This window comes from Acinonyx jubatus, chromosome C2, assembly GCF_027475565.1.
Source record: "Acinonyx jubatus isolate Ajub_Pintada_27869175 chromosome C2, VMU_Ajub_asm_v1.0, whole genome shotgun sequence".
In the NCBI taxonomy this organism is placed as follows: domain Eukaryota; kingdom Metazoa; phylum Chordata; class Mammalia; order Carnivora; family Felidae; genus Acinonyx; species Acinonyx jubatus.
Genome location: NC_069384.1, coordinates 147453621 through 147479303, shown reverse-complemented (window position 1 = coordinate 147479303; position 25683 = coordinate 147453621). Strand labels below are relative to the sequence as shown.

The 25683-nt window shown below is 42.5% G+C and overlaps 1 protein-coding gene across 14 annotated transcripts in view; it reads right to left on the bottom strand.

Annotated features, from left to right (window-relative positions):
* Nucleotides 1-25683, bottom strand: part of ULK4 (unc-51 like kinase 4) — a 571462-nt gene that overhangs the window by 159303 nt on the left and 386476 nt on the right. For 12 of the 14 annotated variants that reach the window (XM_053221605.1, XM_053221617.1, XM_053221608.1 and 9 more), the window contains 2 exons: nt 18962-19128; nt 9356-9454 (listed from right to left, as the gene is read on the bottom strand). In XM_053221605.1, coding sequence (XP_053077580.1) covers nt 9356-9454; nt 18962-19128 — 266 coding nt within the window. Of the gene's footprint in view, nt 1-9355; nt 9455-18961; nt 19129-25683 lie in introns of those variants that run through there. The other 2 variants (XM_053221609.1, XR_008298071.1) reach the window with 2 other exon arrangements.

Genomic DNA, 25683 nt, shown 5'->3' with positions numbered 1-25683 from the left:
GGTCAACCTCTAGGGAGAAATCCAGATGACGCAATTTTAAAGCAAACAAGCTCGCAAGGCATCATCATTACCAGTCCTAGGAAGGGCTGGCTTAGCGAGGGCAGGAGAACAAGGGTGCAGATTAACTTTCTGGATAAATTTGTACTTGAATCTATGTCCTACCAAACGTGGTCTATTCTTGGTTATACTGAGGAGAGGTAGAAAATATACTGCATTTGTCAGCAATTAGCTTGCTCTCCTACACAAATGTTTACCAAATCCCTCCTGTGCACCAGACCCAAGAGCCAAGCTGGAAAGAAGAGACATCTAAGCCCAAGAGCTGAAAGCTGAGGGAGAGTCGGCCAAGTAGGAGGAAGAAGAGCATGTTCTGGGCAGAGACAAGGGAAATGGAGGAACATTTAAAGAAATGAAAAGAGTTGGGGTACAGAACACAGGGCAGGGCAAAGAGAATCAAGAGATGATGCTAGAAACTAAGTGCCAGATCATACATGGTTTTGTGAACCTGTTAAGGAGTCGGAATTTATCCACGAAGAGTGGGGGATCATTGAAAGGTTTTAAGTCAATGAGTGAGAAGACGAGTTTACAGGAGTCTTTCTCTGAAGAGAAAGCACACCGCCTCCATTGAAGAAGACGGTGGGCAGGGCGAGAGCAGGCAAAAATCCCAGGGAGAAGGCCACCGTGGCCCTGCACGCACAAGATGGTGGTGGCCTTTACGACACTGCCCATGGGAATGAAGAGGGATGGCAGTCTGAGTTTTGGTGGCTTGATGGAATGGGGCAGGATGGCAAAGGAAAAGAGGCCAAGATGATGCCTGTGTTCTTGGCTTGGGCCACTGGGGGGAAATGAATGTCATTCACTGACACAGGACACCAGAGAAACAGTTTCAAGGAGGCGATTATGGATTTGTTTTAACCCTGCTGAAGCTGAGGTGTTTATGGTGCATCCAATGGAGATGCCCAGTGAAGAGATGGGCAGTGGCGAACTGGAAAGAGAGGTAGCCCTATTAAAGGAGTCAGTAACTCCTTAGAGCAGCTGCTTACTAGAGAGCTAGCACGAGGCCCGATCTCTTGGCTTTGACTCGCAAATGGATGACTCAGGACCCCCAGCCTCCATCACCATAAAACCATCACCTGTATTTCAGGCCACTGGTGAGGCAGGCAGCATGCAAAAGGAACAACAGACAAGCCCATTACTATTTAAAGAGAAAAACCTATTTGGTTACTTCTTAAGGGAAAGAAATTAGAAAATGAAAAAAAGAAATTGCTTTTTCTCTCCTATGCTTTGTGGGGCACAATTTTTTAAATTGCACAGTGACGTCAGAAACACAAATTGGTAAGTATCTCGTGGCTATAAGGCTAAAATGTTGTTCCTGGGAGAATCGGCAACTGCTTGGGAGACAGTGCAGGACAGGAAGCTTATGTTCTCATGCTCGGTACGGACCTCCACTCTGACCACACTGCAGAGGGCCATCTTCTCAATGGCCAAGGAATGCATGGTTATTGCGAAACGTATAAACCAGGCTACATACTGGCATCTCGAATGTATGCTAAGGTAAAAAAATTGAAAGCAATTATCTCTTGTAGTTTTGAAAATACCTAATTGAGGAAGAAGGAGGCTGTAACATAATTTCTTACAGCAATTAGTTATCTAGTTAGTTATAAAACTCATGTAGGATGTATAGCCTAGCTTTTCGTTTTCTCTTCTTAAATAAAATATTACAGTCAAACAATTACCTCGTGCTGTCATTTCTTCAGGAGTCATGGTCAATTGGTTATACCTTTTTTTAGCCAGATCTTATACTATGGCTCCAACTGAGGGTTCAAAGATCCCACTGAAATTGTGAATTGTGTGCACAACTTTGCACATAAGTGAATCTATGCATTTTTCAGGGAAGAGGGTCTAGAATCCTCAGATTCTTAAAGCAGTTTAACAGTCAAAACAGACTAAAAATCCCTGTCTGCTATCTACCTTCCACTATGACTCTCCTACAGTGTATAGTAAAAATATGGGGCATAAATTAGGGGATGACAGGTTTTCTCTTCTCTTAAGGATATGTTCACTTTAATAGGACCATTATCTGGAAAGAACGTCAAAAGCCAACAAGTTCATCCACCTGCCTTTAGGCGAAATACCTCCAAAATTATCCACGTCAGATGAAAACTGAGAGCCTGTTTATTTCTCCCCATGGGAAAGCAATTCCAGCACCTCATTCTGTAACCTATTACATTTTTTAACAACCACTGTAAAATTTATCTTTGGTCTGTATGTGCTCTAGTTTAGGTCCTCAATTGCCTTAGTACTATTTTTCTTCACTTTATACACAGCTATAAATGTGTGTTAATCTTTTCCAGAGAAGATATATTGCAATGTTCTTGTCACAGGCCATTTTTAAAAGCAATGACTCTGGTGATCAATGGGTATACACACCACACAGCTCACACACATTAGGCAGACGTCCGGCCATATACTAGAACATAAGGGTGATCAAGTTGCTAGGAGTAAGAGTTTGGAGTCTCAAAGAGCCGGGGAAAAATCTCTGAGATGACACATCCCAGGAAAAGGACGCTCTCCTGCTGTGTCTGTCAGTCGGAAGCGTCAATGTGAGGCATCTGGTGGAGATCCAATCTAACCATAGTCCAGAATGGGTGGTCCCTCAGCAACCCTCAGCTGTAGTCTGACCTGTGATGATGGTTGGGTCGCCCTCCCCAAGGGAGCCTGTGTGTCCCAGGCTTCCCACGGACACTGGCCACCCGACTCCCCCTGCTTGCCTGCCACTCGCATAGCTTTGTTTCCTGTGGTCCTCTCTACACAAATTCTGGGTACCTCAGGCCTCCCAACAGTGGCACCCCATCCCTCTGATGCCTGCCCCCTGGCTAGGATTCATCTGCATCCTCAAGGGTTGCTTCTTGTTTTCCCAGGAATGGTGAACCTTCTCTGGTCTGGGCAACCCAGCAGACTTGTCCACTGTTTTATGGGCTGCAAGCGTTTCCCAATAAGGTCTGACCCACAGCCTCAGTGTAGGGGTGTCCCTGGTCAAGGCTGTCCTTCCTTGACTACTCTCACTCAGTTTTAGGATACCTTATAGAGTTCTTTTTGAATCTTATGGTTACTCTTTTCTCATAGCTACTAATGTTTCATATTAAAATTCTCCTGTTTAATGCCAATAAAATGGGCAATCTGGAAGAAATGGACAAATTCCTAGAAACATATACACTACCAAAACTGAAACAGGAAGAAAGAGAAAATTGGAAAAGACCCATAACCAGTAAGGAAATCAAATTAGTAATCAAAAATCTCCCAAAAAACAAGAGTCCAGGGCCAGATGGCTTTCCAGGGCAATTCTACCAAACATTTAAGGAAGAATTAACACCTATTCTCTTGAAGCTGTTCCAAAAAAGAGAAATGGAAGGAAAACTTCCAAACTCTTTCTATGAAGCCAGCACTACCTTGATTCCAAAACCAGACAGAGACCCCACTAAAAAGGAGAACTAGAGACCGATTTCCCTGAAACCATGGATTCCCTGAAACCCTAGAGACCATGTTCCCTGAACATGGATGCAAAAATCCTCAACAAGATATTAGCCAACCGGATCCAACAATACATTAAAAAAAGTATTCACCACGACCAAGTGGGATTTAAACCTGGCATGCAGGGCTGGTTCAATATCTGCAAAACTGTCAATGTGATTCATCACATCAATAAAAGAAAGGACAAGAACCACATGATCCTCTCCATAGATGCAGAGAAAGCATTTGACAAAATACAACATCCTTTCTTGATAAAAACCCTCAAGAAAGTAGGGATAGAAGGAGCATACCTCGAGATCATAAAAGCCATCTATGAACGACCTAACGCTAATCTCATCCCCAATGGGGAAACACTGAGAGCTTTGCCCCTAAGGTCAGGAACAAGACAGGGATGTCCACTCTCGCCACTGTTACTCAACATAGTATTGGAAGTCTTCACCTCAGCAATCAGACAACACAAAGAAATAAAAGGCATCCAAATCGGCCAGGAGGAGGTCAAACTTTCACTCTTTGCAGATGACATGATACTCTGTATGGAAAACCCAAACGATTCCACCAAAAAACTGCTAGAATTGATGCATGAATTCAGCAAAGTTGCAGGATATAAAATCAACGCACAGAAGTCTGGTACATTCCTATACACCAACAATGAAGCAACAGAGAGAGAAATCAAGGAATCGGTCCCATTTACAGTTGCACAAAAAACCATAAAATACCTAGGAATAAATCTAACCAAAGAGGTGAAAAATCTATACGCTGAAAACTATAGAAAGCTTATGAAACAAACTGAAGAAGACACAAAAAAATGGAAAAAGATTCCATGCTCCTGGATACCAAGAACAAATATTGCCAAAATGTCGCTACTACCCAAAGCAATCTCCATATTCAATGCAATCCCTATCAAAATAACACCAGCATTCTTCACAGAGCTAGAACAAATAATCCTACAATTTGTATGGAACCACAAAAGACCCCGAATAGCCAAAGCAATCTCGAAAAAGAAAACCAAAGCAGGAGGCATCACAATCCCAGACTTTAAGCTGTACTACAAAGCTGTAATCATCAAGACAGGACGGTACTGGCACAAGAAGAGACACTCACATCAATGGAACAGAGAACCCGGAAATGGACCCACAAACATATGGCCAACTCATCTTTGACAAAGCACGAAAGAATATCCAATGGAATAAAGACAGTCTCTTCAGCAAGTGGTGCTGGGAAAACTGGACAGTGACATGCAGAAGAATGAACCTGGACCACTTTCTTACACCATACACAAAAATAAACTCAAAATGGATGAAAGACCTCAATGTAAGACAGGAAGCCATCAAAATCCTCGAGGAGAAAGCAGGCAAAAACCTCTTTGATCTTGGCCGCAGCAACTTCTTACTCAACACGTCTCCAGAGGCAAGGGAAACCAAAGCAAAAATGAACTACTGGGACCTCATCAAAATAAAAACCTTCTGCACAGTGAAGGAAGGCAAGGGAAACCAAAGCAAAAATGAACTACTGGGACCTCATCAAAATAAAAACCTTCTGCACAGTGAAGGAAACAATCAGCAAAACTAAAAGGCAACCGACAGAATGGGAGAAGATATTTGCAAATGACATAGCAGATAAAGGGTTAGTATCCAAAATCTATAAAGAACTTATCGAAGTCAACACCCAAAAAACAAATAATCCAGTGAAGAAATGGGCAAAAGACATGAAAAGACACTTCTCCAAAGAAGACATCCATATGGCTAACCGACACATGAAAAAATGCTCAACATCACTCACCACCCGGGAAATACAAATCAAAACCACCATGAGATACCACCTTACACCTGTCAGAATGGCTCACATTAACAACACAGGCAACAACAGATGTTGGCGAGGATGCGGAGAAAGAGGATCTCTTTTGCATTGTTGGTGGCAATGCAAGCTGGTGTCACCACTCTGGAAAACAGTACGGAGGTTCTTCAAAAAACTAAAAATAGAACTACCCTACAACCCAGCAATTGCACTACTAGGCATTTATCCACGGGATCCAGGTGTGCTGTTTCAAAGGGGCACATGCACCCCCATGTTTATAGCAGCACTATCACAAAAGCCAAAGTATGGAAAGGGCCCAAATATCCATCGATGGATGAATGGATAAAGAAGATGTGGTATATATATACAACGGAGTATTACTCGGCAATCAAAAAGAATGAAATCTTGCCATTTGCAACTACATGGATGGAACTGGAGGGTATTATGCTCAGTGAAATTAGTCAGAGAAAGACACAAATCCTGTGACTTCACTCATATGAGCTCTTTAAGAGACAAAACAGATGAACATAAGGGAAGGGAAGCAAAAATAATATAAAAACAGGAAGGGGCACAAAACAGAAGAGACTCATAAATATGGAGAACAAACAGACGGTTACTGGAGGGGGGATGGTCTAAATGGGTAAGGGGCACTAAAGAATCTATTCCCGAAATCATTGTTGCACTATATGCTAACTAATTTGGATGTAAATTTTAAAATATAAAAAAGAAAATTAAAAAAGAAAAAGAAAAAAAAGATGTAGTACATATACACAATGGAATAATGCTCAGCCATCAAAAAGAATGAAATCTTGCCATTGGCAATGACATGGATGGAGCTGGACTGTATTATGCTAAGTGAAAGAAGTCAACCACAGAAAGACAAATACCATACTATTTCACTCATGGAATTTAAGAAACAAAACAGATAAACATATAGGAAACAAGCCACAAGAGAGTCTTAATGACAGAGAACAAACTGAGGGTTGAGAAAGAGGTGAATGGGAGATGGGCTAGATGGGTGATGGGTACTAAGGAGAGCACTTGTTATGATGAGCATGGGTGTTGTATTTAAGTGATGAATCACTGAATTCTACTCTAAAACCAATATTGCACTATACGCTAACTACCTAAAGTTTAAATTCAAAATGGGAAAAGAAGAAGCAAAGAATAAAGAAACTGAAAAGATTAAAAGAAGAAAAAAAAAAAGAAGTATATTATTAAAAAAAAAAAAAAAGATAAAACTCTCCTATTTAAATCACTGTATGGTTTCTGCCTTCTGATTGGACCCAGACTGATACAATCACAATGGTTTATTCTTTTTTTTTTTTTAATGTTTATTTATTTTTGAGACAGAGAGAGACAGAGTATGAATGGGGGAGGGTCAGAAAGAGAGGGAGACACAGAATCTGAAACAGGCTCCAGGCTCTGAGCTGTCAGCACAGAGCCTGACGCAGGGCTCAAACTCAAGGACCGTGAGATCATGACCTGAGCCAAAGTCGGACGCTTAACTGACTGAGCCACCCAGGTGCCCCACAATGGTTTATTCTTTAACTACGCTCACAGATAGTATTTGCTAACAGTGCATCTTTTATTCTTATTTTTCCTTCCAGTTTAATTGCATTATGGTTGAAGAATGTGGTCTATACAATTCCTCCTCACTGGAATTTATTGATATGCTTTTAACATAACGCAAGACCAACTTTTCAAGATGTGTCTGGCAAACTGAACAGAAGGTACAGTTTCTGTTTTCAAGGTACAGAGACGGATATATTTCTCTTAGCTCCATTTTATTAAAATGTTTATACTCATTATACAGGCATAAACAAACTTCTTCTGTGAAGAGCCAGATAGTAAATAACATAGGCTTGTGAGCTATAAGGTCTCTACTGTAACTCCTCAACACTTACGAAGGTGCAAAAGCAGCCACAGACAATATGTAAACAAAAGGTCTATGTGGCTCTGTTCAATAAAACTTTATTTACGAAAAAAGGCGGTGGGCCAGAGTTAGCCTGCAGGCCATGGCTTATCAACTCCTACTCTACATCATTATATTTATCCACTTGGTCTGTCAGGCGATGAGAAAGAGAAGTTAAATCTCTTGATCCTACAGTGTTTTTTGGATTTCCTCTGGTGTATTTTTGTTCCTTTCTTTACACAGTCCTATGCTCTAATATATGACACCAAAAAGTTCATAGTTGGTATATACTCCTGTGGATTTTATTCCAGATCTTTGTAGCATCTTTTTGTTCTGTTAAAGACTTTTTTATACATTAAGCCTTATGTTAACGTTTAAACAAATTTAGAAAGAAAATATAAAATAAGACAGTAAAGTTAAGATCAAAGACAAGTTTAACAATATATCTAACTGGAATACATTCACCTGTTAAAAGAAAGCAAATCTGAGGATGTAGCAAATACCAAAACTTGGTCTATAAGATACATGTGAAAAAGAGTGTTCTAGAAGTTTTGCCTATAATGGATTCTGCATTTCTTTCTTAAGATAGATCTTCTTCATCTGTCTTGTTTAATCTTTATTCTCTATAAATATAATTATGTAATATATCATATATTGCATCAATTTATACGTATGTGTATAAACACACATATATATTTTTTTAATTTCATGCTGTTTTGAATCTCTTATATAAAAGAGAGTCTGGTTTGTGTTAGTCTTTCCTCTGTTTTGGGGAGCCTCATCTGTTTCCTGCCCTTGGCCGAAGAGAGAGCTGGCTGTCAGAGTTCAGTCCCCATACTCTGAGCTGAGCAGTGAGTGTTCTATTTTCCATGTAGCTTCACACAAAAGATCTTCTACACTAAAGATCCTTCCACCGTTGGGTTTGAGGATGTTCCCTGGGGTTTGGGGCTATTCCCACACTTCATTATGAGCCCACCGACACCTCTTTTTTGTGACTGCTTTACTCCACATATGCCATTATTTGAAATAACCCAGAACTGACTGATTTCCCCACTTTTTTTACTCCATTGAAACAAATGTACATTTGTTGAACACAATTAAGTCTACAGAATTATTCATCCAAACTACACTTGCCTTCCTTTGAAAGCCACTGAGCAGAAAAGGACAAATCCTAGCAGTTCTGAGAGAAATGAAGGTCTGTCTCCATCTTTACTCGGTGGAGAGTGGAGGCCACAAGAGGTTAAGTTCCCTGGGGCTACAGGGGCCCCCAGTCCTTGGCTCCCCAAATCTGAAGAGGCTTTCAGGAGTCTTCACGGAATGTCACCAACCCACCCTCTGACTGAATGCTTTGTAGAAGTCATGTGTCCAGACACTGGGTCCTCTTTAAGTTTGGTCAAAACTGTTTAGTTGGTCCAAACTCCAAGTTCCTGCTGGGCTCTTTTCATATATTCAGTGGTCTTGTGTAGTCTTACTTGTTTGCGTTGAACCTCACTTATCTCCCACATCTGTGAAAATTTAGGGAAGTATTATCTAGGTCAGCGTGCATGCTCCTATTTTAAGTGTGTTTATTTTGAGAGAGAGCAAAAGCAGGGAGGGGCAGAAAGAGACAGAGACTCCCAAGCAGGCTCCACATTCAGCACAGAGCCCGGCACGAGGCTTGAACTCACGAACCGTGAGATCATGCATGACCTGAGCCGAAATCAACAATCAGACACTTAACTGACCGAGCTACCCAGGGGCCCCTGTGTGCATCCTACTGTACTCCTGCAGAGTCCTGCATGCTGAGTACCACTCTAAAATATCTTTTTGAGAAATACTGATAATAGCGATTTCTTCTTCCTTCTTGGAATTCATTTCTCGAATTTTTGACCTCACGCTCATCAAGACGGATTTGAGAAATTCTGCCTTAAATACCTATTGAAATGAATAAGCCATCTAGTTTTAAAATAAAGTAGAAATTTAGTGTTTCTAGGCCAAATAATCTTCTGAAATTTCTTTTGGTTCTAGCTTTGAAAAGAATTAAAGTAGCATAAAAAAATCACGGCATCGTGAAATTGAAATAAAATTACTACCACCTCAGGAGTGCTCTGAAAGACACATGAACAGGTGAGCTCTTACCAGCGGAATGAGCAGGCTGATGAGGTCTGTCAGAGGTTTGCTCAGCAGAAGCAGGTCCTCTGCGGCTTGGGTGTCCCCTCCTGAGCCAGACTTCTGTGCCTTGAGCAAGAGAAGGGAAAGGGGTTCTTGGAAATTAGTCAGTTTGGCCAGAGGAGACAGATCCACTCAGTGTAGGAGAGGAAGGGGGCTGAGGAAGCAATCCCCCATGGCACCCTGAGAAGTTACGCTGTGTTATAACATGACAAAGAGTACTCTCAGTGCCACTGCCACCAGCTCAGGCTGCAGAGACAGACCCAGATGGCCCACAGATAAAGCAAGACCAAGGCCGTCGTTGACAGAATGATGTATACATTCATGTACTGTGGATGGGACTTTATCTTTCCAACCATGCTGAGATGAGGTGCCTTTATGCACTTTTTTCAGGTGAGAAAACTTAAGTTCAGAGAAGTTAAGTAATTTGTCGAAAGCCCCAAAGACAATGAGTGACAAAGCCGGAATCCAAATCACGAGTGCTCATTTCTCGTGAGCATGATCATACACAGTATACGATGCATGCCATCATCGTATAATTCTGGTATGCTTTCCTTCCCTGCGTGCACATGCTTGAATAACATCTAGAAGAGCTGTCCAATGACCCAGTGCAATGTATCAGACATAGGTCTACACTGCTTAGGAGGGACGGGCTTAAACTGCAATGGAAAAAGGCAATGAGAAGTGAGGGGCTCTAAGGTGTGTCTGTTCTCAGGAGTTTTGCAGAACGGTCCGATCTCCATTACAGAGGTGAATAATTTTATGTTGAAAAAAGGAACTGACTATTTATTGTGTTTGCTGCAGTATGTGCACAATTCATTCACACATTTCTTGTTTTTAATTTCACTCAGAGGAAATACAACTACTTGTAAGTAATGACCTCTGCCAGGGCCTTCAGAGAAGGCTGTATAGACTGCCTGTCTCAGGTTATTAGCCTGGACTCCCAGACTCTGTTCATGGAGGCCCAGGTCCTTCCAGACTTCAGGCCTATGGGTAGAATTTTTTTTTTCATTTTATATATGTATGTATTTATTTATTTTAAATATAATTTATTGTTAAATTGGCTAGCATACAGTGTGTAAAGTGTGCTCTTGGTTTTTAGGGTAGATTCCCATGGTTCATTGCTTACATACAACACCCAGTGCTCATCCCAACAAGCGCCCTCCTCAATGCGCATCACCCATTTTCCCCTCTCCCCTGCCCCCTACCCGCATCAACCCTTAGTTTGCTCTCTGTATTTGAGAATCTCTTATGGTTTGCCCCCCTTCCTATCTGTTTGTAATTTTTTTTCCCCTTCCCTACCCCCATGGACTTCTGTTCAGTTTCTCAAGATCCACATATGAGTAAAAAAAAATATGATATTTGTCTTTCTCTGACTTATTTCACTTAGCATAATACCCTCCAGTTCCATCCATGTTGTTGCAAATGGCATGATTTCATTCTTGCTCATTGCCAAGTAGTAGTCCATTGTATATATAAACCACATCTTCTTTATCCATCCATTAGTTGATGGACATTTAAGCTCCTTCCATAATTTGGCTATTGTTGAAAGTCCTGCTATGAACATTGGGGTACAAGTGCCCCTATGCATCAGCACTCCTATATCCCTTGGGTAAATTCTTAGCAGTGCTATTGCTGGATCATAGGGTAGATCTATTGTTAATTTTTGGAGGAACCTCCACACTGTTTTCCAGAGCGGCTGCACCAGTTTGCATTCCCACCAACAGTGCAAGAGGGTTCCCGTTTCTCCACATCCTCCCCAGCATCTGTAGTCTCCTGATTTGTTCATTTTAGCCACTCTGACTGGTGTGAGGTGGTATCTCAGTGTGGTTTTGATTTGTATTTCCCTGATGAGGAGCGACGTTGAGCATCTTTTCATGTGCCTGTTGGCCATCTGGATGTCTTCTTTAGAGAAGTGTCTATTCATGTTTTCTGCCCATTTCTTCACTGGATTATTTGTTTTTTGGGTGTTGAGTTTGATAAGTTCTTTATAGATTTTGGATACTAACCCTTTATCCGATATGTCATTTGCAAATATCTTCTCCCATTCTGTCGGTTCCCTTTTAGTTTGTTGATCATTTACTTTGCAGTGCAGAAGCTTTTTATCTTGATGAGGTCTCAATGGTTCATTTCTGCTTTTAAATCTCTTGCCTTTGGAGATGCGTGGAGCAAGAAATTTCTGCGGCTTAGGTTAAAGAGGTTGTTGCCTGTTTTCTCCTCTAGGGTTTTGATGGTTTCCTGTCTCCCATTTAGATCTTTCATCTATTTTGAGTTTATTTTTGTGTATGGTGTAAGACAGTGGTCTAGTTTCATTCTTCTGCATGCTGCTGTCCAGTTCTCCCAGCACCATTTGAAATCAACCACAGGAGAAAGTTTGGAAAACCTCCAAAGGCACGGAGGTTAAAGAATGAATGGGTCAACCAGGCAATTAAAGAAGAAATTTAAAAATATACGGAAACAAATGAAGATGAACACACAACAGTCCAAACCCTTGGGGATGCAGCAAAGGCAGTGCTAAGAGGAAAATACACTGCAATCCAGGCCTATCTCAAGAAACAAGAAAAATCCCAAATACAGAGTCTAACAGCACACCTAAAGGAACTAGAAGCAGAACAACAAAGAAACCCAGCAGAAGAAATCATAAAGATCAGAGCAGAAACAAACAATATAGAATCCAAAAAAAAAAAAAAAACAGATCAATGAAACTAAGAGCTGGTTTTTTGAAAAAATAAACAAAACTGATAAACCCCTAACCAGACTTCTCAAAAAGAAAAGAGAGGACCCAAATAGATAACATCATGAATGAAAATGGATTTATCACAACCAAGCCGTCAGAAGTACAAGCAATTATCAGAGAATACTATGAAAAATTATATGCCAACAAACTGAACATCCTGGAAGAAATGGACAAATTCCTAGACACTTACACACTACCAAAACACAACCGGGAAGAAAGAGAAAATATGAACAGACCCATAACTGTGGGCAGAATTTGAGCCGCCTGCTTTCTCTGGCTCAAAGGGGCTCGACTGAAAAGCAGACACCTGCCTTTCAACTTCTCTGTACTCAAGGGGAACCAAGGTAATCGTAGCGTGGAGCTTCCTTCTCTTCACCCCACCCCCACACCTCCCGCTTTCCCAACTGACTTTACCAGAAAGGTAGAATTTCCTTCCAGAAAACAAATGTGCAGCATCACCCTGGAGGTCTGAACCCTTCTGATTCTTGGCTGTTGATCCCGTCTTCTGAAGCACGGCGTGAGACAGAATCATGGCCTTTCCTCACTAACATGTTACCCTATAGAGCAAACGGATTCTCTCTTGGGAAAGATAAGGCAGTCTTGCAGACCAGCACCTAGGCCGTGCGGGGGCACGATGCCACGACTTCCTTTCCAAACACACGGGAGCAAGCAGATGGGGCCACAAGAACAAGTACACACTGTGGGACTCTTCCCACCGGGACATCCAGTAGTCCTCCACAGCCTCTAAGATCTACATGGTCATTAGTTACTGTTACCAAGAAACATCTAGACTCTGCCCACCAGTACTCAGGTACCACCTCCCTACAAAGCTGCCAAGGGTTGTGGGGGAATGCTGCCTGTCTGCACAACAGAGAAGTTCATACCAGGACCACAATACAAACTCGTCTCCTTGCAAAAATGTGGCACCGCAATGGAAGCTCTGTGCACATGGGAATCCCAGCAGGGACGTAGGAGGAAAAAAAATAAAAACAAATCCTGAATAACAATCTCAGGGGCCCAGGCCCACCTCTCCTTTCAGTCTGTCTCCAGGTCCTTAACACCACACTCCCTAAAGGCAGCCTCTAGATGGCCTGGGTCTGTGGGCCACTGTGTGCATTCTGTAAGGGGCCCTTTCCGCAGCAAGAATATTCTCTCTCTGCTACGACATCGCTATTATCCTCTCCATCTAGGTCCTCTGCCTTTGCCTGTGGCCCATAACTCTCTTGCCCCTGTCACTGCCACACAGTACCTTACCCCCCTCCCAGCCATCCAATGTTCTTGGCCCACCTAGCTACAGCCTAAGTAAGGAAGGACGGTAGACTGAACTGGGGCAGTAGGGGTTGAGAGAAGTGGTTGGACGTATTAGGTATTTAAGGTAAAGCCTACATTATCTGGTGACAGATTTGATGTGGAGTATGAAAAGGAGAGAAAGTTTACGAATGACTCCCAGGTTGCTCGTTTGCACAGCAGGACGGGGGTGGCAGGCCTTGGGGCAGCAGGGTGATCAGGGGAGGCAAATCCCAGGGTTAGCTTTCAACAATGTTGAATTTGAGGGGAGGATGCGTTGTGTTGGCGATCATTTTGAGAAAGCTGCTGGGTTTCTAAGGATGCATTTCATGGGAGAACTCTGGACAGAAACACAAACTTAACAGCCTTAAACATATAAAACCTGGGAACGCCAACTTATGAGCCATCTTTAATATTAAATGACAACACAGCACTATCCAAAATGAGGTAAAGGGAGTACAGCTGAAAAAAATAAAAGTCAACACAAGGCCAGGGAAACACAATTCTTTTTTTTTTTTTTTTTAATTTACTTATTTAAATTCAAGTTAGTTCACATACAGTGTGGTACTGGTTTCAGGAGAAGAATTTAGTGATTCATCTCTGACCTGCAACACCGAGCGCTCATCCCAACAAGTGCCCCCTCCCGTGCCCATCCCCCATTCAGCCCCTCCCCCCACCCTCCTCCCCTCCAGCAGCCCTCAGTTTGTTCCCTGTCTTTCAGAGTCTCTTATGGCTTGGCTCCCTCTCTGTTTTTATCTGACTTTTCCTTATATCTAGCACTGCTACACAAGTCTAGTGCACACAAGTAGGTACTCAACAGAGGTCTGTTAAACTAACACAGAAGTAAGGATCTGTAGAGAACAAGGGACAGTCAGTTCCTCAGGCAGTTGAGGTCTGATGTCCCCAGCGGTTTAAGCACAAAATGGAGCGCTGCCTGCAATGGTGGGGCCCAGACAATCCAGCACTCGCTGTGCGCCCCGATTATCACCACGCGCGTGCTCACCATCCGCGGATGACACAATTCGGGTCCCCACTCTGCAGGGTCTCACGGTTTGACCAAAAGAACAGCATGCTTCCAAACAACTGTGCTGAACGAAATAAGTCAGTCAGAGAAAGACAAACACCATATGATTTCACTCATACTGAATTTAAGAAACAAAACAGATAAACACAGGGGAAAGGAAGGAAAAATAAGGCAAAAACAGAGAGGGAGGCAAACCATAAGAGTTTGTTCTCTTAAATAGAACAAACTGAGGGGTGCTGGAGGGGAGGTCAGTGGGGAGATGGGTTAAATGGGTGATGGGCATGAAGGAGGGCACCAGTTGGGATGAGCACTGGGTGTTGTATGTATGCGATGAATCACTAAATTCTACTCCTGAAACCATTATTATACTGTATGTGAACTAACTTGAATTTAAATAAAATTAAAAAACAAAACAAAAAACAAACAACTGTGCTCAAGGCAGGGTGTGAAAACATGCCACAGAGGTAGACACAGTTTGGGTGGTCGGGAGGGAAGTAAGAGGAGGTGACATGTGACTTCACATTCGTTGGTGGGAATGGGGTCTACAGGGAGTAGTGTGGACAGCAGTGTTTCAGGTGCTGGGAACCACAGGACAAAAGGCATGGGGTGAAATACTGAGAGTGGACTGTTTGGGGTGGGTATGGGGAGCACGGAGGCCTGGCAGGAAAGGCTGGAAGGCACCCTGGGGCTGGATCTTACAAGGCCTTGAATGACGCACCAAGGAGTTAGAAAATTATATCACAGATAATGAGAGGTCACTGAAGTTTGCAAAGGAAGGACAGACATGATGAGGATTATGGGCAAAGGCAGAAAAGTCTCTCTTGGATTCAGCAACCAGGCGGAGGGTAGCTCATGGGAAAGAACAATGAGGGGAATGCCACAGAGGAGACCAACTGGATAATTTCAAGAGATACTAAAAACAGGGGCATCTGGGTGGCTCAGTCAGTTAAGTGTCCGGCTTTGGCTCAGGTCACGATCTCGCGGTCCGTGAGTTCGAGCCCCGCGTCAGGCTCTGGGCTGATGGCTCAGAGCCTGGAGCCTGTTTCCGATTCTGTGTCTCCCTCTCTCTCTGCCCCTCCCCCGTTCATGCTCTGTCTCTCTCTGTCCCAAAAATAAATAAACGTTGAAAAAAAAAATAATAATAACATTAAAGATATACTCAAAACAGATACGGCTCCCACCAAGGATGGCCTTGAAGTGCGTGTGAGTCGAAGGAGGACTCATGGCCACATTTCAGTCTTTCGGCAACACCAACTCTGCACGGAAACAGCAGTTTAATGGTTCTCCATCACTTCACAAATGATAGCCAAGGACCAGACTGGGGAGTCGGGTGACCGTGATGTTAATACTGAACTGGGCTCCCTCCCCGTCAAGTTAGGCTCTCCTCTCCCACCTTCACGCTGCGGCATCCCGTAACTCCAGCAGCCGCACCCTCGCAAACGTAACAGGATGATGATTTCCTCCCCATTTGTGTGGTGACGGTCTTCCCGACGAAACTGCGAGCTCCTTGACCGCTAACACCCTTCCTCTCTGGATCCCTGCTGAAATCACAGTAACCCGGCCCTGTTCCAGGCTAATGCGTACAAAAAACAAACCATAAATTATTTCACAAGCCTGCTAGGAGTCAGTTCAGTCAGGAAACATGGCCCAAGTACCCTCCCATGTGCCAGGACACAGACAGGAGGAAGTCATGGGCCACAGGAAGCCTTCTGTAAACAGGAATGTGAGGCGTGCACCTTTCTTCTTCTTGCTGTTAATGATATAGCAACCATTTACCGCTCACCTTCCCTAAGGCGGGTATATACAAGGCACCTCATATTTACATATATTCGCATACATTTTGGTCTCTCAGTAAAGTCTTGGGACAACCCTGCACAGCAGTTTCACCTTTTTTTTTTGTTTTTAAACATTTATTTATTTATTTTTGAGAGACAGAGAAAGACAGAACGCAAGCAGGGGAGGGGCAGAGAGAAAAGGAGACACAGAATCCAAAGCAGGCTCCAGGCTCTGAGCCGTCAGCACAGAGCCCGACACGGGGCTTCAACTCATGACCCGAGCCAAAGCCGGTAGTGCGACCGACTGAGCCAGCCAGGTGCCCCCAGTTTTACCATTTCTACTCTGCAGATGAGGAAACAGTACTAAGCAGGTGAAGAAACTTGCCCAGGGTCATATAGGTAGAAAGTGGTGTGGCTGGGACTTGTATCCAAGGCATTTCAGCCTGCGAGGCCCATACCACACCAGCCAATCTGGAGCCTGTATTTGTCTCTGCTTCCACATCTCTCCCACACAACCCTCCAGAGGTTAAACTAGGACCGATTTAGAATCACAAGGCATGTTGGAGGCAGGGACTGAACTCCTGATGGAGATTCGAACACCCGCCTTCCCATGGTCCCTGCCTCCCTGGTATATATTCCTGCATCAATCATATCACTCTCCTCCCTGAAAAGAAAAGCTAGGCACCTATCATTTTAAAGGCTGGCAACCCTCAATTCTTCTACTTTACAGTCGTTCCTGTTAGAAGTAGATCAGGTTTTGAATGCAAAAGAATCTCCAGTGGGGAGCATGTTTATAAATGGAAGAGGTGACTGAAGGTTTGGAAAGTACTTACAGCCTGTGTTCAAGGAGGATGGGCCTTTGATACACATGCCATTTCTTTTCCCAGCCCTTTCCCCAAATTCAGTCTCAAAGACTCTACCTCTGTCAGACTGACACCAGGTATTACGAAGATCAAAGTCGGTGGTCAAGGCCAAAAGCAATACATGGCAGATGTTATGGGGGAGGATTTAGAAAGATGTTAGCTGTAAAATATACAGTGGTGGGGAAGAAATTTAAAAAGTAGACACAATGATCTATCGGTACAATAGAATATAAAAAAAAACGAATTAGAAAATATTTTGTACTAAGGAGTTTTCTTTTAAAAACCCTTGAAAATCTATCCTTTGTAATAAAATGATTTCTAATGTTGTGGAATTTTTAAACGTCTGATCCCTTTTATCTACAATCTACAAAACATAATCTTTTGCAGATTGATATCATCAAAGCATCTTGCAAGAGTACCTATTGACTGCACCTTGAAGAATTACCTAAAATCACTACAAAAACTGAAATTAGAGAGGTGCCTGGGTGGCTCAGTCAGTTAAGCGTCTGACTTCAGCTCAGGTCATGAGCTCACAGTCCGTGAGTTCGAGCCCCGCGTCAGGCTCTGTGCTGACAGCTCAGAGCGGGGAACCCGCTTTGGATTCTGTGTCTGGCTCTCTCTCTGCCCCTCCCCTGTGCATGCTCCGTCTCTCTCTCAAAAATAAATAAAAACATTAAAAAAAAAACTGGAATAAGAAACAACATTCTCCAAAAAAACTCTAGAAAAGAGAGGACAAGCTAAGAGAAATCCATAATTTGGGATTTCCTAAGTACTTAACAGTGCTGTTATCATTAAAGATGAGCAAATAAAAACAACCAGGTAGTATGAAGGCCATTTCCATCTACCGGCTTGTCAAGATTGGGTTAAACACTGGCTATCATGTTTACTGAGGGGATCTTGGAATTATTTATTAAACCACACTAGACAAGCTAAACACTTGACCAGCTCAACTGGGGATAAACGATAGCATTTATCAGAATGATGAATAACAGAGGTTAACCAGGGTCTGAGGAATCATTCTTGGCTCCACTGCTAGGACTCCTGGCAAAGAACCAAAACAGCTTGCTTTCAACTCGAGCTTCTGCACCCACCCAAGGCGGGATGCGGCTACCACCTGATGTACATCTTTTGTAATTTTACCAGGATTTAAAATACAGCCATGGATTCATACTGGCTGTGTGCTTTCACATAATCTAAGTATCAGCAGACTTGGTTGGTTAGAGAAATAGGCATGTGCAGGCACTTAACATCCAACACAGAAAGTACTCAATAAACCCGCATCCCTGGCCTTCCTAATAGCACGATGCTAAGTAAATCCAGGTTATAGTTTGGGGTGAATTGACTTTTCCATAGGCACTGAACACACTTCTAGTCCTCAAAGTCCTAGTTATTGCTCATAAGAGAAAGCGAGAGAGTTTATGTGTTGTATATGTATGCATGTGTGTGTACACAAACACGTGTGGTGTGTGTGTGTGTGTGTGTGCGCACGCGCGTGCCTAAAATCTCAATCCACTGACCCTAACAAGCTAATTCATCCTGGTGAGGGTGGGCTGGAGCGCCACCCCTAGACAGGAAAGATGGCACACTGCTTGGCCGGCCCTAGGGTGCCTGTAAGGCAAATGATCCCCTCCATCAGGGGACTTCCCCAGCCAGAGCTTGGTTAGGTCTTTCCATAGGCTTCTCCTGCTTTCCTTTCAGATTCCGTGATCACACTATCCGTCCTTGACCTTGGTCGCCCAAAGATGGCTTACCTGGTAGTCTTTCTCTACAGCATCATACGTTCTTTTTCAAACATAAAGACACAGCAGAGGAAGCTTAGGTAGGAGACGATGAAAGAGAAGGAGCACCACATGGTGTGGTGCTCCAGACACGGGAGGGGAGGTCCCATACCTGCAGAGCCAGCCGTACGACACAGGCCGTATAGGTCAGCATGCCGTGCAGAATATCGAGCAGGGAGAAGAGCAGGGTAGCGGCCGTCTCACTGTGGTTCTTATTGTCCACATCCAAGCACAGCGTGGCAGTTTCAGTGAACAGGTCACAGACATGACGGACCAGTCCTGAGGGTAAAAAGAAGGGTAAAACATGCCTCATAAACGCCAACATAGGGGCACCTGGATGGCTCAGTTGGTTGAGCATCCGACTCTCGATTTTGGCTCAGGTCATGATCCCAGGTTCACAGGATCAAGCCCTGAGTCGGGCTCCATGCTGAGTGCGGAGACAGCTTAAGATTCTCTCCCACTCTCCCTCTCTCCCGCACGCTCGCTCGCTCTCTCTCAATAAATAAATAAATAAATAAAGTGTCACAAAACCCAACAGAAAAGGCATATGTATTCTATGTTGTATAAACTCTAAGCAGTCCTTCAACTGTACTCATACCAGATACCCTTGGGAAAGTTTTAAAAGTGCAGGTTTCCAGGCCTCACTCTCAGAGTCTGCTCAGGAGCCTGCGACAGGGCCTAGGAATATATGTCTTAAATAAGCTCCCCAGGTGATATGATGCAAAGGTTCCCCAAATTACACTTTGAGAAACACTATCCTACATGAACAGGCTTCACAAGGACAGAGGGCTGCCTGACGCCGGAAGATCCCGTGTTGCATATGAACGTCCTGCTCCCAGGTTCTCTGAAAGTACAGTTCTTCACAGTGTAGGTCAGGGACGACAGGTGGACCCAGGGGATATAAGGATCTACGAGTAATTGGGTCATTCCAAGAGGATAAACCAATGAAACATTTTTTTTTTGCATGCATTCCAAAAATATATTGAAATATAAGATCAACTATGATTTTAAGAAATTTGGAATTTAAAAACCTCCAGGTTCTATCGTTGTGTCTCTGCAGACCTCATATTAAATTAACAGTGCAGGTGGTCTGCAACTTTCAGTTTGATGTAGTCTGTCACAAAAAATGCATTTTCACAAGTAGGGGCCATTACTGTTGTTTACACTTAATTTGGCATTTTTATTGATACTATTACGTAGCATTAGCCTTTGAATTAAAAAAAAAAAAACAATTCAGATGTAAATGCGGTGAAAATACAGCACGCAGTGTTACAAACCTAAAATGGTGAACAGGACCTTTAGCATCAGGAGATCATCTGATCTGGTGATGATCAAGTGATCATCTGATCACTTCTCTAGGAAAAGTGAATCCTCAAAAATGCATATTTTACACAGCAGTTGGTGGGGGGAGCATGGTAAGGAGCTGTACCAGAAGCTGGATTTCATTGGTCCTGCAATCCATTTGTCCCTAGTTCCCAGATGATCAATTGGATGGGAACTCTGCCAAGCGCAGCCATCTAAGCTTTACTATCTTTTCCAAGCACTGCCATTGCCATTTCCAGGAAAGCAATTTAGGTCTCCTAGACAAGTAAACAGAGTAAATCTTGGACTTTGAAAGTAATTAATTTTGTCACTAACGGCAGAGAGGAACCAAAACTACAAAGGCCTCATTCAAAGTTGTACTGCTCATGGCAAAGACTGGTACAAGTCACAAAGCTGAAGGTAAATACACTTGAAGAGAAGGTAGAATGAATTACTGGCAAAGTTTCTTTATCAATGACAAGGTGTGATCACACGTATCGCCAATGACACACAGCATAGCAAAGCGATAGTTATGGCATGTCCATGACCAGGGGCTCTTGTCTGAGTTAGGCAGCATCGCTAACACGCATGCCATGAATCAGCACTTGGCCTTCATGGGCTGCAGATAGGGCAGAAGGGCTTTGAAACACAGGATGTGGTAAACGCACGCTGCAAGACGTTTTCCTCTGGGGGGTCGTGATCACTTTGTGACCTCCATGTAGATGGTCCGAGGTGCAGAGGGGTGAGTACTGGTGAAGTCTCACTCTGTGAACAGCAGAGAAGGACGTGGCTCCTCAGAAGGTGGCAGTGGACCCTTGGACACCCATCTCCAGGCTGCTTCAGACTAAACAGCTGGTGGGCAACAGGGAGCGATCTACCCGACCTCACTCAGTCTTCAAGGAAAGAGGGCAAACGACGAATGCCATCGTGTCCCTGCTGGGATGGAAAGTCTTCCCAGCCTGCTGTGTGAAAAAGCAGGCAACAAATGCCAAGCTCTGACTTGACACACTGAAGTCACCAGCTGTCAGGGAAGGTGCTCACAGGAGATTAGAAATGAAGCAGGACACAAAATATTTCTTCACAGCAGTGATAATGCCAGCAAGCTCATTAGTACGATGTCAAGTGGTCTATTCCCAGCCATATATCCCAAGTTCTTCATCTCCAGAACGTTCACGTCAGGGTCAAAGCACACATTTTTCTCATTTAAACTTTTTATTACGAAAACAAAGAAAGTCACAAGACAGTTCTCCGATGATTATCAGCATTTTTGCTCATCTTGTTTAATCTATCCTCATCTTTTTCAGGAATTTAAAGCAAATACCAGACATCATCTTATTTCTCCTGTAAACACTTCTGTACAGTCTACAGAGAAGGGTTCTTTTCTTTAGCATTATTACCACCCAATAAAACGAAACCTACTTGATATAGGCAATACACAGCCTACGTCCAAAACTCAACGGTCTCAAAACTGTCTTTTGTAGGATTAGTTTGTTGAAATCAGGATATAAACCAGGTCCACACATTCCATTTGGTTGCAGACCTTAAGTCTCCTTTAATGTCTAACAGTCTTTCTTCTGCTTGCAATTTGCATGCCTTTTGTTTCTGGAAAAGTTAGAACACTTGTCCTGTAGATTTTCTTGTGGTGGTATTCCTCTATCCCTGTATTTCCTATAAAATGGTAATTATAGTGACTGGAGACCCCATTTAATTCAGGTTCAATTATTTTGGCAATAATACTTGGGGCTGGAACTCTGCATGTTGTATTGCATCATATCTGGAAGGATATACCATCTGGCTATTCCACACTTAACAATGTTAAAAGTGATCAAGGTCAGGGGTTGTTAGCCTAACCCAATCATTATAAAATTCCCCATCAAATGTTACCTACTAACGACCACTGTCTAGTCCCATCATTTCATTAGAGGTGGCAATATAGTGAGTTTCAAATTCTATCACTCTGCTTGTACTTTTTTCAGCTCATTTTGCTCTATAAGGAATCTTCATTTAACAATTTGGTTATCATAAAATATGGTTTGTAAAGGAAAGGCAACAGAGATGTTTGATAAATGTTTCTTTGTTGCCATTTACCAGTTTTCAGACCAATGATTTTGGAGTATCAGCAATTACCAACTGTGACTGATGGAGGAATGGGTGGGGGAGCAAGAAACTACCAGCAGTTACTAATGAAATCATTTTGTAGCATCATTGTGAATACAGTGGATGTTTAAAGAATATGTTTTATGGATTTCAACTGATTCAATCACTTTTTTTAAAAAATGTTCAACTTGTTTCCATTTTTGGCTACTGACAGCCCCTTGAAAGTGTCCTGACTTCTGCTATAATAGGTCCCAAGTTCATCTTAAGAACTCCCGCCTCAAAGGCACGAATAGACACTTCTCCAAGGAAGACATCCAGATGGCCAACCAACACATGAAAAGATGCTCAACATCACTCATCATCAGGGAAACACAAATCAAAACCACAACGATATACCACCTCACACCTGTCAGAATGGCTAACATTAACTCAGGCAACAACAGATGTTGGCGAGGATACAGAGAGAGAGGATCTCTTTTGCATTGTTGGTGGCAATGCAAGCTGGTGCGGCCACTCTGGAAAACAGTGTGGAGGTTCCTCAAAAAACTAAAAATAGAACTACCCTACGACCCAGCAATTGCACTACTAGGCATTTATCCAAGGGATACAGGTTTGCTGCTTCGAAGGGACACATGCACCCCCATGTTTATAGCAGCACTATCCACAATAGCCAAAGTATGGAAAGAGCCCAAATGTCTATCAATGGATGAATGGATAAAGAAGATGTGGTATATATACACAATGGAGTATTACTTCGCAATCAAAAAGAATGAAATCTTGCCATTTGCAACTACGTGGATGCAACTGGAGGGTATTATGCTAAGTGAAATTAGTCAGTCACAGAAAGACAAAAATCATATGACTTCACTCATATGAGGACTTTCAGAGACAAAACAGATGAACATAAGGGAAGGGAAACAAAAATAATATAAAAACTGGGAGGGGGACAAAACAGAAGAGACTCATAAACATGGAGAACAAACAGAGAGTTACTGGAGGGGTTATGGGAGGGGGGATGGGCTAAATGGGTAAGGGGCATTAAAGAATCTACTCCTGAAATCATTGTTGCACTATATGCTAACTAATTTGGATGTGAATTTAAAAAAAAATTAAAATAAATAAGTAAAAAGAATTCCTGGCTCAACAAAATTAAATAAAATAGATTAAAATAAAATAAAAGGCTTTATGAAAGGTTTCAAAAAATAAGAAATCCCTGCCTCAGATTGAGCATTAGCTACTTCTCCAAGAATCCCTAGTTTCTTTCAAGAAGAAACTGTATTTAGAAACCAAGGTCTGAGCACCAGTGACTCTGCTACTGAGTCACTGATTAAGTAGATAGAGATAAGAAGTATACACCTATTAGAGAAAAATAATGACTTCATGCAAATATTTTCAGTATCAGTGTCCAGAAATGGACCCGTACGTATATGGTCACAAACATTTCAACAAGTAAATTCTTTACAAAAAATTCTTTTCAACAAAAAGGGACAGAAAAACTGAGTACCCATATTAAGAAAGGAATCCTTGACCACTACATCATATACTATGCAAAATTACTTTCACACAAATCATAGACCTACACATAAAAGCTAAAACTGTGAAGGTTCTAGAATAAAATGTAAGAGAAGATCTTTGTAACTAGGAGGCAGGCAAGATTTCTAAGGTCTCAAAAAGCATGGATCATTTAAAAATGAGTAAATTAAACTTCACAAAATTAAATATTTACAACATCGATATCTAATGAAGAACTTAAATCCAGAATACGTGGCCAGTTCCTACAACTCAATAATAAAAAGACAATCAATTTTAAAGATGGGTATAAGACTTAACCAGTCAGTTCACAAAAGACATGTCAATAAGCACATGAAAAATGTTCATCATTAGTCATGAGAAAAGTGCAAATTAAAATTATGACAAGATGCCAGACACAAACAGAAATAATTATAATGAAAAAAGCAGACAACAGCAAATGTTGGTAAGGATGTGGAGTGACCACATCCTTTTGTCACATTTACTAATGGAAAGCAGTTGCAGTTTTCATTTATAATTTGTTTAAACATGTATTTATTTTCAAGAGACAGAGAAAGACACAGCATGAGTGGGCGAGGGGCAGAGACAGAGGGAGACACAGAGTCGGAAGCAGGCTCCAGGCTCTGAGCTGTCAGCACAGAGCCCGATGCGGGGCTTGAACCCATGAAAAGTGAGATCATGACCTGAGCTGAAGTCAGATGCTTAACCGACTGAGCCACCAGGTGCCCCCAGTTATAGTTTCTACAAATTTAAACATACAGTTAGTTCATTACCTAGAAATTCCAATCCTAGGTATTTTTCCAAGTAAAATGAAAACACGTATCCACATAAAGTCTCATTAGACCTTTATTCAAAATAGCCCCAAGCTAGAGATAGCCTAGGTGTCCATCACTAGGAAAATGGATGAATAGATTAAGATATACTCATACAATGGAATCCTAGTCAGCAACAAAAGGAAATGAGCCACTGAATCCCACAACAACATGAATGAATCCCAAAAAGGAGGCTGATAGACACCAGAAACAGATGTATAAACTCAGTGGTATGAATACACTTACCCAAGGTTCTGAAAAAAAAGGGTCCATGCGGATTGAGATCAGAATGGTAGTCGCTTAGTCTAAGGAAGGGACAGGATGGAACCTTCTATGATGATGGAAATCTCCCACACTTTGAAGATGCAGTCTGTGCTGGGATGATAGCAGCATTTACTGAGGACTTGCCCTGTGTCTGGCAATAGGCCTTTACTTGGCTTTTACACTTACCACCTCACCTGACTTCTGTAACAGCTCTGTGAGGCAGATGCTGAGATCTCCATTTCATACATGCAAAAACAAAAACTCAAGTAACAAGTACTCAAGTAACGTGTTCAAGGTCACAGAGTTAAGTACAAGTCACAGAAGTGAAGCGATCCCATGTATAACTCCCAAGTCCATGTACTTTTATAAATATTATGGAGCCCCTTGGGACCCACCAGTGGGGAACTGAGACCAGAAGGCCAAGGAGTAGGTTGCTGTGGTCATGCAATAATCAAGTGGGGTGGGGGGAACAAGGAGGAAGGCAGACACATCACTAAAGAAGCGTGATTTGCAACCTGACCACAATAGTGGGTAGGGCCATAAAGGGTCAATAAAGAATAGAACTATATCGTAACTGGAAGAAATGGGGAGTATTCTAGAAATCATAAGTGAGCTTTTAAGACATGATAAGTTTGAGATAATATACAAAACCCAAAGCCCAAAAGCAACTGGAGATTAAAACCTAGAAAGCAGGTGGCAGTCAAGACTGGGAAAGGCTGAAGTCATAGATGAGCAGGGAAAGTGGAAAAGTTCCCAAACAGTAGTCAAGACAGACAAGCAAGACAAGGAGCATTGAGAAAACCCCAGACAGGGCAGGGGTTATAGAGGA